Below are 17,979 nucleotides of genomic sequence, written 5' to 3'. Positions count from 1 at the left end.
TAACAAATTAGAGAAATGGGCCAAAATTAACAAAATAAAGTTCAACAGGGACAAATGAAAGATACTTCACTTAGGCAGAAAAAATGAAATGCAAAGATACAGAATGGGGGACAACTGGCTTGACAGCAATACGTGTGAAAAAGATCTTGGGAGTCCTCATGGACAACAAGCTAAACGTGAGCCAACTATGTCATGCGGTAGCTAAAAAAGCCAATGGGATTTTGGCCTGCATCAATAGGAGTATAGTGTCTAGATCCAGGGAAGTCATACTACCCCTCTGCTCTGCCTTGCTCAGACCACACCTGGAATACTGTGTCCAATTCTGGGCACCGCAACTGAAGCAAGATGTTGACAAGCTGGAATGTGTCCAGAGGAGGGTGACTCAAATGATCAAGGGTCTGGAGAAAAAAACCCTATGAGGAGCGGCTTAAAGAGCTGGGCATGTTTAGCCTGCAGATGAGAAGGCTGAGAAGAGACATGATGGGCATGTATAAGTATGTTAGGGGAAGTCATAGAGAAGAAGCAGCAAGCTTGTTTTCTGCTTCTCTGAAGACTAGGGCGTAGAACAATGGCCTCAAATTACAGGAATGGAGGTTGCACCTGAACATTAGGAAGAACTCCTAACTGTGAGAGCTGTTCAGCAGTGGACCTTGGATTATGGATTTTGGAATCTGATTTTAACAGGCGTGTTTTTAATCAATTGTTTAATTACTGTTTTTAATATTTTAATGTATTGTTGATTGTTGATTGTTTTTATGATGTCGGCATCCTATGATGCTTTTGTGAGGGTGCCCTGAGTCCCCCCCTCGGGGGTGAGAAGGGCGGGGCAAAATATCAGAAATAAATAAATAAATAAATAAACTCTGCCCCAGAGTGTGGCGGAGGCTCCTTCTTTGGAGGCTTTTAAACAGAGGCTGGATGGCCATCTGTTGGGGGTGCTTTGAATGAGATTTTCCTGATTTTTGGCAAAGAGTTGGACTGGATGGCCGATGAGGTCTCATCCAACACTGTGATTCTATGGTTTATACATATTTGTTTTCATCTGATTTAAGCTGAGTTATTTTAATAATAGTAACATTTAATTCTATTTTAATAGTTATATTTTATAGGCTTTTAAATTGTATAGTTTTTAAAGGCTGTCACCCACTTCAGGTCCTGAGATAAAAGTGGTGTAATAGTACTTCCATGACATATCCGCTAAGTTTTTGGATACACAATTTGGACCATTTTCCAGCCTAGTTTCTGGAATCTCTGAGAAGTTCTTACTTGTGACTCAACCTACTAGATATGTGCAGGGAAAATAACTTGAACAAGGGCCTTCTTGTTCTTACACTTCTAAAGTTTGTTTAAAAAAACTTAAAATAATTCTATGCATTCTGCCCAATGTATTGCAGAACCATCCATCTCTAGAGGTGTGTCAGTAGTTATCGAATAGATCTATTTTCTTGGTTAGGCTAAGTTACATTTATTCATCCATGCCTTGGGTTCCTTTAATATTGATACAGGTTACAGTATTTATAAGGAAGTCTGAGCAAAGGAAAATAGATGCTTTTGAACTGTGGTGTTGGAGGAAAATTCTGAGAGTGCCTTGAACTGCAAGAAGATCAAACTAGTCCATACTCCAGGAAATAATGCTCGACTGCTAACTGGAGGGAAGGATATTAAAGGCAAAGATTAAAACTGGCCACATAATGAGAAGACAGGAAAGCTTGGAGAAGATAATGATGATGGGGAAAATGGAAGGAAAAAGGAAGAGGGGCTGACCAAGGACAAGATGGATGGATGGTTCCTTGAACTGGCTGGATTGACCTTGAAGAAATTGGGGGTGACCACAGCCAACAGGGAGCTCTGGTGTGGGCTGGTCACAAAGAGTCAGAAGCGACTGAATGAATAAACAACAAAAAGTATTTATCTGGTTGGATTTTCTGAATTTCTAGACCTTTTATTTGCTAGTTTTATTCTTATTTGTAAGCCTGCTGTGACATGTTTACGAAGAGCAGTCTATAAACTTGAATCATCACCATCATCTTCTTTATTCCAAAAGATGGAGCAGGAAGAACCCTTGGGAGGTTTTTTTTTTCTTTTTACCCCCAATGGGTTGGCCTACTAAAGTGTACTCATTTTAATTCTCTTGGTAGCACTGCCACTATTTTCACCTTTAACGTTTCTAGAAATGTTATATAAATCTTTTAACAGTCTGAAAATATGACACTACTGCCATTTGGCAGTGACAGTAACAAAACCCACTCTCCTTTTATGTGAGCCACAGCTTTATAGTGTTGCCTCCAGACACAGTGGGAAAAGCAGAACATACAGCTAGTCCTAGGAAGAGACGACTCTCTTAAAAACCAACCTTTCTGGAGAACCCTGTACAAAGTTGTGAAGTAAGGAGACAGGAAGCAACAGCTAGTGAGGTGCTAAATGGAGGTTTTCATCTAGAATAGGGATGAAAAATACTGTACTTTCAGTTTATAGGATCAATTTTCTGTGCCTTGGTTCTTCCACAAGCCATAGATTGTCAAAAATGGAGCCTTAGAAGTGGCCACAGCTGTTGCTGAACAATACAGGAGAACTCTGATTCCTATTTAAAATGTGAGAGACAATGCGTCTTTTCTGCCCAGAAAAAAATTAACAGTCTAGCAAAATTTAGTGGGCTTAGGATCCATAAAAACCTTTGCAGGCTACAAGTAATCACAAGGTTTCAGAGTAAAGGTAAAGGTTTCCTCTTGACATTAAGTCTAGTCATGTCCCACTCTGGGGGTGGTGCTCATCTCCATTTCTAAGCCAAAGAGCAGGCATTATCCGTAGAAGCCTCCTAGGTTATGTGACCGGCATGACTGCATGCAGTGCCATTACCTTTCTGCTAAAGTGGTACCTATTATCTACTCAAATGCATGTTTTGAACTGCTAGATTGGCGGAAGCTGGGACTAACAACGGGAGTTCACCCTGTCCCACGTATTTGAACAGCTGACATTCTGGTCAGCAAGTTCTGCAGTTTAACCTGCTGTGCCACCACTTTCAGGGTGCCCAATCCAAACTAGTAGCTCAATGGCTATTACCTAAAAAGGTAGTACCCTTGATCAATCGCCTCAAAAATCAGAACTCATGACAATAATGTGGAGTCTCACAATATGGAGCTCCTGGTCCAGAATAGGATTTGACATCTTCAAGGCAGTAACATGTTGTTTCAGAGCAACATCTCCTGTGCAACTATTGGAATAGCCCATTTCCCTGCCCTCTCATTCTGCAATGTTTTGGAGCACAATGGGCTGCTGCTTTCTATAGCACATATTGGAGAAATACAGACAATGAACCTCAGGTGCTTGCTCAAGAGCCGTTATTCCACATCCACTATAGAAAATTTCAAATCAGCCAGGTCTTTGGGCACCGTTTCATTTTCACCTCTGTAACACAATGGACAGGCGAAATGGTTTTACAATTTCATTCAGTTCATTTGGGGGAAGAAGAAAAAAGCACACACACACACATACACAGCTTTGAGCTGCTTAAGAATTCAGCTTCATTCCAGAATACATTACTGAAAAGAGTAAAACTTGGGGGTATTTTCTTTCTAGTTAAGTGGGTTTCTTTAAAAACAACACACACACATACCTGGTTTGATTCCAGCTGCACAGAAACTGTTGCACAAAAGCAACTCTCCAAAGGATTTAGAGTTAAAAATAGAAATAAGCAACCCATAATAGAAAAGACATTTTCAGAGGCTTATGGCATTGTCTGGATTGCCCAGCAAGTGCCTCAGGTAGACAGTGAAATAGCCACACATGATTTTAATACACTCAGAGGGTGAGGTGGAAAAGAGATGTTTCCAGCTAAAAGTTAAGATGAGGGAGAACTGATGAAGTAAAGAATAGATGTCTGCTTGTATCACCTTAAATGTGACACTTAATGTGTTCTGAAATCTGGCTTCAAGACCATGAACAAAGGCAAATGGTACGCATTAAATGTGCTGAGCTGCAGGGAGGCGTCCAAGGGCGGACCACGGTGATCTGCTTGTATCCCTGTCTGGTTTAATGTACAAATTAGGTATCACATCAATGGCATTTACAGAATACACCAAAGTGAGAGGAGCTGTGAAGGCAAGAAGGGGTCGAGTAGCCACATAAAACGATACCAGGGGGGTTCAGAAGAAAAAGAGAGGCGGGAGAAATCAGTCAGATCATATTAGAAAATGCTGCCCCAGTGGTGCACGCTAGAAAGGAGACACTTCAGAAGTCAACTCTTCAGAAAAGTCCATCCTGCAGAGTAACCCATCTTTGTTGATAGAAGAAAAAACAATGAAGTTCTGGTTAAAATTATGTGCCTTTTTTCCAGGCAGGATATTTTTATATGTCACCATTTCCCAGAAGCAAAATCAGAAGTCTTTCATTCCTGTACCAAGCAGAAAGGAGTCCCCCAATACAACCCAAAACAAGTTTACTTAGAAAAAAGGCCTAGCAAGTTCAATAGTAATAATTATTCCCAAGTAGGTAAGAACAAGAACACAAATTTAACTGGAACACAGAGAAGTGTAAATGCAGCACTTCTGTGGGGATTAGAGTTGCAGATCTTCTATGAAAATGGAAAAATCATTAATTTAAAACTCCTATTTTAACACTTCTCTAAGAACCTCGAGGTTCTCTAGTGTATCTGCATGGTCAACTTCTGGGGGAAGTAGACCACAGAGCCATGATGGAGGATCTAAAGGTTCCTAGAGAGAACATGTTGATCAAAGCCACGAATAATGAAATCCTTGGAAGTTAAATCTGAGAATGTAGAAGGTCGACTGTATAGTCTTCTCTTGGAGATAATATCTGGAGAAGCATTTTTACCTGTCTTTGCTTGGACACTGTCTCTTCTCTGGCTTTTTTGTGTTTGATGCTCTTTTCCCAGAAGTCATTCGCTGATAAGCCTTGGTCCCAACCTGGTTTCTGAACTTCAGCAGCTCTTCAAAAGACATGGATGACAACTCTGTTGGGAAAATAAAAGAAGGCATAGCCATTAATCTCTGATTTACCCCAAACCTCCTTTGTTCCCGCATCCACCAGGACACACTGAATGCTGAAGCCTCTTCTGCTCTTTAGACTGATAGGCAACCTGAGTGCCTTCCTTCTTCTGTAGATACAGAAACACTGTAAGTCAGGGACCTGCAGGCCAGACGCGGCCCGATCTCCAAGATCATTTATCCGGCCCATATTGTAAACTTTAGACTTAGGGTCATCCTAAGTCTGAAACAACTTGAAGGCACATGACAACAACAATCCTAATAAACTTGGCTATCTCATTAGTCAAAAGCAGGTCCACACTTTCCACTGAAATACCAATAGGTTAATGTTAGTTGTAGGCCCCCCGTGGTGCAGCAGGTTAAACTGCTGAGCTGCTGAACTTGCTGACTGAAACGTTGGAGGTTCAAATCCGGGAAGTGGGGTGAACTCCCGCTGTTAGGCCCAGCTTCTGCCAATCTAGCAGTTCAAAAACATGCAAATGTGAGTAGATCAATAGGTACTGCTTCAGTGGGAAGGTAGCGACACTCCATGCAGTCATGCTGGCCACATGACCTTGGAGGTGTCTATAGACAATGTCAGCTCTTCGGCTTAAAAATTGAGATGAGCACCACCCCACAGAGTCGGACACAACTAGACTTAATGCAAACCTTTACCTTTTACCTTATGTTAGTTAAAAGTGCGCATAGGAATTTGTTCATGTTTTTTCTTAACTACAGTCTGCCCCCATAACAGTCTGAGGGACTATGAACCAGCCCTCAGCTTAAAAGGTTTGAGGACTCCTGCTGTAAGCTTCTCAAGTGGTCAACACAGAACAAAGTATTTAATATGTGGATTCTCTCTTCTACGATAGCATCCCAGCAGGAGATGTATTTGCTCCTGAGCACAAAACTGAAGCCTTACTACCACAGCTATACTGGACAACGCTTGCTGCCAGCAAATGCATGAAGGAGTGACAAGTATATGAAGCTAAATGGTCTGAATACAGGTTTTTCTGTGACAGCACCCTGTCTCCTAACTGCAATTGCTTTTGCCTGGAGCCAATATGACTAGCTCTTAATACTTAACTAAAAGTGCATAACTAAGTGGAATAAGAGCATTTCCACACCAGTGAAGCTTAAATCAGTTTTGGCCTGCATCATCTGTCAGTAATATAAACATTGAGACAACACTGCTCACAGCAGGAGATGAATTTCAAAACAGCTCTATCATCATTTCTTGCAATAACACATGGTACAAATAATGGGAGAGGCACTATTTAGAGAATATACCATATTGCCAATACCTAGCTTTCTGCTTGGCTTTAGAGCTAAGATCAGATACTGTGATACAAATCTTTCTTCCAGCCTCCCCTCCAAAGAGCTCTCACAGTTTTTGTTTCTCACATTGCTCCAAAGCATTTTGCATTACAGACACTGCCCTAAGGATTAAGCAAAAACCCCTCATGCTTCTGTATACTTTATAACTTGTGGCTAGAAATAAAACCATTTACACACAGAACCTTTGTTAAGAATTTCTAGCAGCCAGTCACAGTTTGCAAAGATGCTAAAAGGCCCATCATCATGAGTGTGCACACACACACACACACACACAATGCATTACATATTAAACAAAAATAAGTTATACAAATCCCTGGGATCAAGTACTTATGATCTCAGTTCTGAAAGGGGAGGAATGAAGAAAGAATTGGGGGGGGGGGGGACAGGAAACTGACCTGACCCCCTTTTGTCTTTGTAGCTCAGCAACACCTGTGCTGATTGACAGCTGCTCTCTTGGGTCCAATTCTTTTACATGGCTTGTTATTTAATTTTCCTAACAGGAGAAACCAGGGGCTAAGTTTGAAATCTCCTGGCTTAGCCTGAACTCCATGTGGCATGCCACTCAATTATGAGCCATCTCTAAAGGATGTCAGGACTTAAGAGAGAAAAATGCGGTAACTTGAGTCACTTTGGCATCCAGCGAAGAGGCAAAGTTGACAAAAGTGGGCTCAAACCCATACTTGCAGACGGAGACTCTGACCTTCATGCCGAGCCATGGACCAATCAGCCCATCTAATGACGATATTATGTTCAAGTGTACTTACATACCCTTAGCTTCGTTTCCTCTCCAGCAAAGGACTAAGCCAAAGGTTTTGAAAAGGGAAATTTGGAGAAATATTTAATGGGAAATGGTTGGCCTGACATTTTTAGCTGAAAATGGTCCTTTTGTCTGTTTCGTTGTGTGTGTGTGTGTTATTTTTGCCTCAATCTATTTAACTCTTTAAATAGCCGCTTTGAGTCTAGTTTAAGAGAGGAAAGTGGGATATGAATAAATATAATTTTAATAATAATAACTGCTATTTACTTCACTGACATTCAGCCCATCTGGGATTCAAAACAAGAACATTAAAAATAGACACAGAAATAAATCAGAAAATATACTGTTAAAAACAACTAATGACATTAATCTCTATATATAAAAGTCAAAGTATGCATGAGTGTTGGTTGAAGGTTCCATGGATCTGGACCAAACTTGGCACACACACACTTCCTGACCCAATCTAAAATAACTGAGGGATTTATTTACCATGTTTGTACTCCACCCTTCTCACCCCAAAGGGGACTCAGGGCGGTTTTACAAATAAGTAACAATTCAATGCCATAAAAAACAACATACAATTAAAATAAACATTTCAATTAAAACCACAGGAGCCCCCGGTGGCACAGTGGGTTAAACCCTTGTGCCAGCAGGACTGAAGACCAACAGGTTGCAGGTTCGAATGCGGGGAGAGTGTGGATGAGCTCCCCCTGCCAGCTCCAGCTGCCCATACGGGGACATGAGAGAAGCCTCCCACAAGGATGGTAAAATATAAAAAACTTTTGGGTGTCCTCTGGGCAACGTCCTTGTAGACAGCCAATTCTCTCACAATGGAAGCAACTTGCAGTTTCTCAAGTTGCTCCTGACACACACAAAAATTAAAACCACAAATTAAAACATCTAAACATTACACCAATTATTAAAACCACACCATCCACATTGTAATCCGGGGCCATTCCAGTAGTCATTGCACATATTTGAACTAAAACAATAATCTCTTTTGGGCTCAGAGCTGAGGGAAGGAAAAGGAACCAAACAGACTGGCTTTTGGTGAAGTGGAAAAGAAGGAAGAAAAGAAGAGAAAGGAAAGGGGAGAAGGGTATGTAGAGAGGGCTGGAAAAAATGAAAGGAAATGAAGAGAAGAGAAAGAAGGAACAGGAGGGAGGGAGGAAGGGAAGAGAAAGGAAGGGAAAAAAGAAGGGGTGAAGTAAGGGAAGGAAGAGAGAGAGAGAGAGAGAGAGAGAAGGGAAGAGACAGGTAAGAAAGAAGGGTGGAGGAGTATGAGAGAAAGCAAGGGAAGAAGGAAAGATGAAAAAATAGAGAAGGTGTATGAGTGAAGTGGAAAAAAAAAGAAAGAGTCCCTAATAGAGAAACTGTGAGATTTATCCTTCTCAGAGCTGGAGAAGGGAGAAAGCTAGTGGAGAGCAGTCCCTCTGACACCTGGCAACACTACTATTTTACTAAATTAAAGTGCTATTTTAAGATACATTGATGGAAAAACTACAGTACTCTTCTGCTAAAATCTCATTTCTTAGCTGCTAGCCAAATGCCAAAATACTACTTGAATAAAAAGCTTTCCCTGCCAGCAAATGAACAGCTGAATTAGCTAACTCTCCTACAGCCTGAGAGCAGCCACCAAAAATGTTACAGAAAGTTGTAGCAGGACCAAGTGTGTGTGTTGAAGAAAAACCTTATCATGGTAATTATTATGTGCAGCTGGTAATGTAGGTCAACCAGCAATCTTGGACTACACCCCATAGGGTATAACTGTATGGGATTTTTAAGAATACAGATCTGGAGAGCTTTTTCTCTGAAGAGATCTATGCTCAAAGGCTCTGCTCTGAGGAGCAGGTTGGAGAGAAGCCGTTATGCTGCTGTACAGGAGGCTATGGTGGAATAGCTGTTTGCTCAAGGTTTATGTTTTGCTTTTTCATTTGGCTGAAGATGAAGACGCCTTATTTTGTGTTACTTACAAAGACTATATAAGTTTCTTGCACTGTTTGTTTTGTGTATGCAACATTGTAAGTTTATGTTTCACCTCTGCTATTAAGAGTACAGATTTTTCTGTTCATTTCTACTCTTGTCTGTGTGTCTTGTGCATGGGACGTGGCTAAGATCCGCTTTCTGTGCAACAGAAAAGGGCCTTCTATTACATCTCAACAAACATGACTGTGAAATGATGGGACTGAGACGTCTCTCTCAAAATATCTCAGATCTGTATTTGAACTGTCAGTCAATAACCCTAGTCCATTTTTCTTTAAACATTAACAACACTCTACTGATACCAGTTTTCTCTCTTTCAATATGTCAAATGTATTGTCACGCATCTAAATCCTTCCTGATGGTCAAAATCTGGATTTATTATCCTTTAATCTAGACATGCTCCAGAAAGGCCAACAAAGGGTAAGAGGACAGCCTCTTGATGTAAGCACAGGCAAAACGTAGCTTTCGAACTTGGACATAAACACAGGATTTGTCATATTTGATCAAATCACTGCGCCATCAAGTTAGCTATCCTGCCCTTGGCAAGGACCAGTACCTTCTGCTGCAAAAAATGAGGACTGGAGAGCATCAAAGAGATGAAAAGAAAAATATTTCACAGCATGGGCCAACTGTATTCAAATTCGTTTTGGGCACTTTAACTTGCTTGCAGATTTAGAAAAAAATCTAATTTGATTGAACAAATGCAATCTAAGTGCCATTTCTGAACAAAATCAATTAAATCCATCCTTTCAGATGTCTAGTTATAGTGAATTCTGCAGGTCAACTACATGCTTGATTAAACACCATTTCCTTGCCCTTGTATTAAATAATCAACCAGCCTCACTGGGATACTCCTTCCATTTCTGCTCCCCTCCTCCAGCCAAATCATTCATTTGGTGTTCCTGCAAATGTCGAATTACTGAGAATACGACGGAAACCAATAACAAAATAAAAGACCATGCTGCTTAAAAGGCAATTGCTTTATCAAGGTTGTTACAGATGCATAAAGGCTTACAAATTGGTTTGAGTCCTTTCAGATCTAGACAGCCTGAGGAAAAAATTGGGTTCTATAACCACAAAAAGGAATAAGAATTACAAACCGTACTAACTTCATGGCTGTGAGGCAGAAAAGGGACAATTAAAGAATAAGGGGAAAAGGTATTCAGGATGCACCCCATGTTATTTTACTACAAAGCTCCGCTTCTACGAGAGGATGACTCTGTGGAATACAAGGAAAAAATAGGGAATCTAAAGTAAACAAGCCATGAAATATATTTTTTTTTAAATGCCATCCTGCAGTTTATAAATTTTTTATAACCTGCATGTGTTTATTTACAGTATGTATATAGAATAATGAGGGGAATTCTCACTCCATATTTTAGTTTTGATTTTGGAGATTTGATTATTCACAGATTTGATTCCAGATGTTCTTTCTAGGAAGCTCTAGATCTTCCAGTGTTACTGTATGGTCAACTTTCTCTAACCATGCTGGGCAACCTAGACATTTCTGGAATTCTACGAAATTCTACGAATTTCTAGGCCCTCCAATGTAATTCTCTGGTCAGCTTTCAGTGGAAGTTGACCATAGACTCATGTTGGAAGACCTAAAAATTCCCTGAAAAACATCCTCTTTATTTGAATTTTTTTTCACAGGGGTCCTGTGCCACTAACCCCAACAAATATGGAAGGCTGACTGAACAACACATTTTATATGATTCATAGCCAGTCTATCCTCTAAATAGATCAAGGCATCATAGGGAGTCTCACCAACATCTTTTTATATTCATCATAAGCATGATGAATATAAAAAGCTGAGAAACATTTCTGATGCCATCCAGTAAGCTTTGAGATTCAATGAAGACTTGAACTAAGGTCTCAATGTCACCCTAGCCTTGCGACTGAACTACAGGTTAGCTGCAGTAGATAATATGGGGTTTGAGGGCCAGGCTTTAGCACAGCTGGTTAATCACCAGTAGCAATATATCTTACCAATCAAAAGGTTGGCAGTTCGCAGCACGGGTTGGGGTGAGCACCAGACCTTCAGCCCAGCTTACTATCCACCTAAGCAGTTTGAAAACAGCAAGGAGGTATTTTATGGCACCATAAAAGAAATACCAGAAAATGCCAGTGATCAAAGGAAGGAGCAAGTCTGTGATCAAGGCTCTTCACCATAGAGGATGGAGTGACATCACCCCCGTGGCTGGAATCGAGCACAACCTCCAGGACGCCAAAGTTGGGAAAAATGCTGACACAATTCCTCTATCTGTTTTCTGTCCTGTCTGTTTAACGGCATTGACTGTTTGCTGTGTATGTGTTCTGTGAGCCACCCTGAGTCCCCTTCGGGGTGAGAAGGACGCAATATAAATGCTGTAAATAAATCAATCAATAAACCAGTTGAGTGTGGTTTCAAACTCCTTCTTAGCCCAGAAGCAACGTTGGATTCCAGGCCCATTACTCCCTTCAACCTTAGATAATTTTAAGAGACAATGGGAGCTAACTTCAGGCACTGCGCCTAGCTACTTGCATAGAAGGTGGGAGAGAAATTAATATTAAAGGAAATTAAAGCAAGGGTATGTTTTTGAGGAGTGCTGTGCTTTGTTAAGCTATGCTCTAATAAAAGAGCTTTATGTAGTTTTTTTGACAATACTACTACCAATACTTGGTCACTGCATAGAGCTTCAGCTCTGTTTAGAAAAAGGCACCAGGCACTTTCAGTCCAGTTTATAATACCACCTTCAGATGTTTGGATAAACTAGGCAGTCTTGATCAAATGTTGAGGAAGGTGCCCTGTTGCACCCATTTTCTTCAGCATTTTCATCTTTTGATCTAAAAATGTTTGAAATGGTGAACAAAGCATATAGCGTGTGTGAGTGATTTTGAAGTAGCCTCCTTTAATGTTTGGTGGAGCCTTGATGTAGTAGCCACTACTTAGCTCTTCCCTAAAAAACTTGATTCATTATGACACATTTCTGAAAACAAATACTTTTTTCAGTGTCAGTGTATATGGCAGCTCACTCAAAATATTTAAGGGGTGATAGACATTACCATAGGATTACTGCAGTCATGTGAAACCGGTCTTAAAATTACTGTAATGTAATCTTGAATTTGCAACCCAGCATCAGAAATCTGCAGCTTTTTCAACCTTGATTCCTCATGATTCCTAGCACATGTTTGCTAGCTGGGGAAGATAAAAGATTGTCACTGAATGAAAGCAAAGAACCAAGATTGGAAAATATGCATTGTTCTGTACATGTGAGGCATAGAATGTTAACAGTGATTATTTTGGGAACCGCTTTGAGCCCCCCCCCCCCAGGGGTGAGAAATGTGATATATAACTACAACAAACAAGCAAGCAAACAAACAAACAGTCTATGTCAGTTCCAAAAAGATAGTGGCCAACATGACTAGTCAAAGTTCATTTGGAAGGGGCAACTTTGTGACTAATCATGGACTTAAATCTGGGTCCTACTGTTTCGCAGTCAACCTTCTTGCACCGGGATTGTGGCGCAGCTGGCTGAGTGTCAGCTGCATTAAGATCACTCTGACCAAAAGGTCATGAGTTCGAAGCCAGCCCGGGCTGGAGTGGGTGTCCAGCCATTGTGTAGCCCGTTGTCGACCTTTGCAACCCGAAAGACAGTTGCATCTGTCAAGTAGGAAAATAAGGAACCACCTTGTGTGGGAGGCTAAATTTAACTAATTTATGAGGCCATAAAGAAAGAAGACTCCGGGGAATGTGGAATGCGGAAGAACTTCATCGGTGGCGTTGATGGACGATGAAAAGCAGCAGCTCCCCTGGCGGCCAGAAAAAAAAAAAGTTAAATAGCCTTTGTCTGTTAAATGTTGTTTGTCAAACTGGCATTGAATGTTTGCCATATATGTGTTTACTGTAATCCGCCCTGAGTCCCCTGCGGGGTGAGAAGGGCGGAATATAAGAACTGTAAATAAATAAATAAATAAATAATTTTTTACCACCCTTCCAACACTACCAAAAATGTCCAATTGAAGCAACCCCAGGCATCTGATTGGGCACTGGTGCTACCATGATGGGTATGTTTGGAGATATGGACTGGGTCATCATTCTATCAATACTCTTAATTATTTGCACAAACCTTTAATTTTCTAAGGAAATTAGCTTGCCAATACTATTCTTGAAGCAAAAAATATATACTAGCATCTGTAGAATACATTGCCTTGGAGTATGATGGAATCTTCTTCTAAGGAAGTCTTTAAGCAGAGGCTGGGTGGCTATCTGTCTGGAATGCTTTGATTGTATATTTGTTCCTGGTTGTCAAGAATATGAGTCCTGGACTTTCCATGTTTTTTAATACATACATACATACAAAGATGCTTTATTGGCTATGTATAAGCGTAGACTGGATTATGGGTCTTATCATGCACTTAACCATTATTGTGTTTGCTTCTGTATTGGGGCTGGTGGGAAAATGCCACTTTCTCTCATTAACCTGGAATTGTTTATCTTGGCCTGGTAGATTTATGACTCGCTGCAGAGAAAATGTATAAGAGCCAGACACTGCAAGGTCATTCTCCTGAGAGAGTTGGCAGAAAGAGGAGGGGATGGATAACTCCAGAGATGTTTAAATTAATTGATGAATGGGGAAAAGACCTACATAAATGTTCAGGTTAACTGACAAAAAAAGACAGGAAGCCTACGAAAATTGAATTGTTTTACTGTACTGTATGGCTGTTCATTATTCATCTCTAACAACAACCTTTTACTATGATGAACTCTTTAAAAAAAAAGTTTCTAGACTTTTGACAGCCTTGATTTTCTAAACTAGAGGTTACCAAAACATGAAAGAGGAAGGACCGGGTGACCCATTGCATCTCTTCTAATTCCACGATTCTACTTCTTAAAAGTTATTTATTTATATTATTTATTTACTATATTTGTATACTGCCTTTCTCAGGAATATTATAGTTAGGTGACGCCATAGCACCTCTTGCTATCACCACTTCATCCTCACCGCTGTCTCCACAACTATTTCAGATAGTTGTGGAGACAGTATATTCACATATCAAAAACAGTGACATGGATGTGCCAATACATGTTACTATACATTTATGATTGTCAGTACCCTCATTACTATTTTAGGGCCCTTCCAGACAGGGCCTATATCCCAGGATCTGATCCCAGCTTTTCTGTTTTAAACTGGATTATATGAGTCTGCACTGCCAGATAATCTGGGATAAACAGAAAATCAGGGATCAGATCCTGGGATATAGGCCCTGTCTGGAAGGCCCCTTAGAGTCATACTTCCAAAGCAAAAGAGCCACTGATAACATCTTCATTAGCTTGAATCCATAGGAGGAAGTGCTTGAGAACTTCCACCAGTTCCTCAGCATCTGAGCATGCCCTAATCCATTTAGCATGTACAGTATCTAGGCACCACAATTTAACTGAACAATAACAATTATCATATTATAATCAACTTATCCTTAAGCCAACATGCTTCCAGATACTACCCAGAATATATCATACAAGCCACTGTTCTTGGCTAACAGATTCAACTCCTCTGTTCCGGTACCTTGGACAGCAACTGACAGCAGAAAATTTGACATTGAGCATTCTTGGAACTACAAGTATCTGCCCAGTGATATGAAAAACTGTTTGAAAATGTCAAACTGGGAACCTGAAGCTGTCTAATGCTGGACAGGCCCAAAAGCCATAATTACTTGATTTTATGTGCTCTTTGAAGGATAAACAATAACTTTCAAACAGTAATATTTCTCTCTTACAAGCTGTGTCCTTTGCCTTACTTCCAGACAGCTCCCAATCTAAAATGACTCCACAGACTATGACAGACATACAAACTTAATCATTCTCTCTATAACTATTCCAAATACCACCCTCTTCCCAAAGTAATGCTATTATAGGATTTCATGACATCAGACATACTGCCAGGAGTTTATTTGCTTCTTCATTCTCCAGTAGAATGTGTACACGAGGAAAGACAGTGAACAGATAAGATTTGATATTAAAAATGGCAACAAGTAGGAAAATATTTTGATTAGGAATTTTTTTGATGAGAACTTAGAACAAGCACAAAAGAACATTTTATACAAAAATATCACAATGGACTTCATTTTAGGAAGCCTTTAAGCAAAGTGGAAATCCCAAGAGTAATAGAAAATGGTTAACCTACGCAGATTTACTCAAGAAGACACAAGGCAATCTCCAACTAAAAACAAGGAAAGAAATAAACCAAAAAGGCTACAACCTGAATTGGTTTTAATTTACACATAAAACTATAGAAAAAGAATTAAAACTAAAGATACCCTTGAATCCAGAGGTAGTCTTACTAGGCATACCAGATAGATCACTTTTGAAGACATATGGCAGACTTTCCATTCTGATGACAACTGCTGCAAGAATTGTGTATGTGCAGACATGGAAACTAGAAGAAATACCAAAAATGGAAGAACAGATAGTAAAAGTAAATGAAATAGTGGAAATGGATATTTTGGCAAGATATCTTGAGACGAAAGATTGGGAACCCTTCAAATAATTCCTGGAAAAAGAGAGTTCCAAAATAGAGATTTCATGCTTAAAATGTCAATCTATTATATGATATTATACACAATCAACTAGACAATGGTTTTGCAAAATAACCATCCCTGCTTTCAATAATTCTAATGCTCAGCATAGTTAATACCTTCTAGTTGTTTTTTTATGTGGGCAGTAAAGATAATATGCATTTTGCCAGGTTTTCAGTGGGTTTGTCTGCTAATTGTGCTATCTTTTGTTTTTTCCTACGGTCTCATTTTTCTTTCTTGTATTTTGTGTTATTATTATAAACAACCTTGAGGGCACTTATGGAGGAGGTGCCCAAAGGCAGTATGTAAATGTCTTTATAAATAAATACTTAAATTCAAAAAGAAAAAAAGAAAGAAAAACAAGTATAAAAACACTTCAATCCTCTAAGTCAAACTGATACTTGCCTCCAAAACAATTATATTTTAAAAAAACAAACAGAAGGAATAATTTAATCAGCAATTGCTTCTGTTCCACTTGGTCTTAAATAAGGAACCTTATTATAATGTGAAACTAGCATTGCCCCCCGTGGCGCAGTGGGTTAAACTGCTAAGCTACTAAGCTTGTTGACTGAAAGGTCGCAGGTATGAATCCAGGGAGCGGCGTGAGCTTCCACTGTCAGCCCCAGCTTCTGCCAACCTAGCAGTTCGAAAACATGCAAATGTGAGTAGATCAATAGGTACTGCTCCAACAGGAAGGTAACAGCACTCCACACAATCATGCCAGCCACATGACCTTGGAGGTGTCTACAACAATGCCAGCTCTTTGGCTTAGAAATGGAGATGAGCACCAACACCCAGAGTTGGACACAACTGGACTTAATGTCAGGGGAAAACCTTTACCTTCACCCTAGCATTGCTAGATGGGATTCTCATTGGTAATGGCTAGATATGTAAGATCTTGTCTTAACTATATTTGGATTCTACAGACAGAAATGAAATAGTTCTATCAAAACACCATGGCCTTTCCTGGCCTTTTGCTCCCCTCTGTTTACAAGACAGACAGCTTCTTTTCTCTGTTTGTGTGTCCAGCTGCTAAGAATGTATTTCATGAACTGGGCCTCTCCTCTGTAAATGCTTAGGCTACTAGAAATCTATGTCTCCTTAAATATCTCGCAAGACCCTTGCCAACAACAGACACACAGGGGAAAAGAGAAATTCACTTGTGGCTACAGAATTAAGTGGCAAGAGCCCATCTGCCCTCCTGGATTGGATATTGTCTCTTTCCAGATTTGATTTGGCAGGAATAGGAACTCCTAGGAGTCTTGTTCTCTATTCTTGTAGAGGCCAAGGCAATCAAAACCACCACTTACATCAATGCTATAAAGCCTCCTTCTGAAATCAGGTGCAACAAGCCACTGTTCTCCAAAGAGCAAGGATATAGGTAGACAAGAAAGCATACTTTGAGTGGAAATACACTCTTAGCAGCTGGACACACAAACAAAGATGTCAACAACCATCAGAAGTAAAGTGTGTATAGATGTATCTTGCCCTCCTTTCCTGGATATTACCTGCCCTTTTCCTGCAGACTGGGAACAGGGATGCCTTGTTGGAAATCAGGTGCAACAAGCTATTGTTCTCCAAAGAGCAAGGATATAGGTAGACAAGAAAGCATACTTTGAGTGCAAGGAGTGGACCTGCTGTGTATTTTTGAGGGTGAAAAGATCTGGATGTGATAACCTATTCCTAATACCTTCTGGGTATGTGAAAATTTGTACTGAACTGTATTCAGAAGCCATCTTTTAAATCTATATATCATCTTGAGACTTTTTCTTGTTGAAAAGAGATATATAAATACTTGAACAGAAAGATAAATTAACCTGTAGGATAGAGCCAGCCCTCCGCATCCACAGATTCTTTAACCACAAATGTAAGCATTCATGGCTTTAAAAAGCACACACTCCAGAAAAACCCAAAAGGCATACCTTGATTTTATGCAAGGGGCACCATTTTACTACACTATTGTATGTAATGGGACCGGAGCATCCATAGGTATGGGTATCCATAGGGAGCCCTGGACTCAAACTCCAGAAGATACCAAGGGCGCACTGTGTTCTCATGATTCATGCTTGTTTGATGCTCTATTATCTTCTTGGTTTGTGGTTGTGTTTTGCCAGCCTGCCAACAGGACATTTTTTTCCTCATTCCTCTAAAATTTTACTTCCTTTTCCCCTCCTACTGCAAAATCAGTGCCTTCTTCCATGACAGCTTCTATAGTTGAATATAATTATTCAATTGATGCCATTTCCTCCCAATTTAGTGCATTCCAGATGTACTAGAATAAAACATCTATCACTTCTAGTCAGCCTTGGAAAGATGGGAGCTTTAATCCAGTGTAGCTGAATACCAGCATGTTTATCAGAGGCT

The 17,979-nt window shown here is 40.1% G+C and overlaps 1 protein-coding gene across 3 annotated transcripts in view; it reads right to left on the bottom strand.

Annotated features, from left to right (window-relative positions):
• RRP36 (ribosomal RNA processing 36) overlaps positions 1-17,979 on the bottom strand; it is a 47,836-nt gene that overhangs the window by 16,142 nt on the left and 13,715 nt on the right. For all 3 annotated transcript variants that reach the window (XM_060754459.2, XM_060754457.2, XM_060754458.2), the window contains exon 3: positions 4,831-4,969. In XM_060754459.2, coding sequence (XP_060610442.2) covers positions 4,831-4,969 — 139 coding nt within the window. The remainder of the gene's footprint in view (positions 1-4,830; positions 4,970-17,979) is intronic.

The sequence above is a fragment of the Anolis sagrei genome, chromosome 1, assembly GCF_037176765.1.
Source record: "Anolis sagrei isolate rAnoSag1 chromosome 1, rAnoSag1.mat, whole genome shotgun sequence".
Lineage (NCBI taxonomy): Eukaryota > Metazoa > Chordata > Lepidosauria > Squamata > Dactyloidae > Anolis > Anolis sagrei.
The sequence above is the reverse complement of the archived record's forward strand: the minus strand, read 5'-3'. Positions and strand labels throughout refer to the sequence as shown.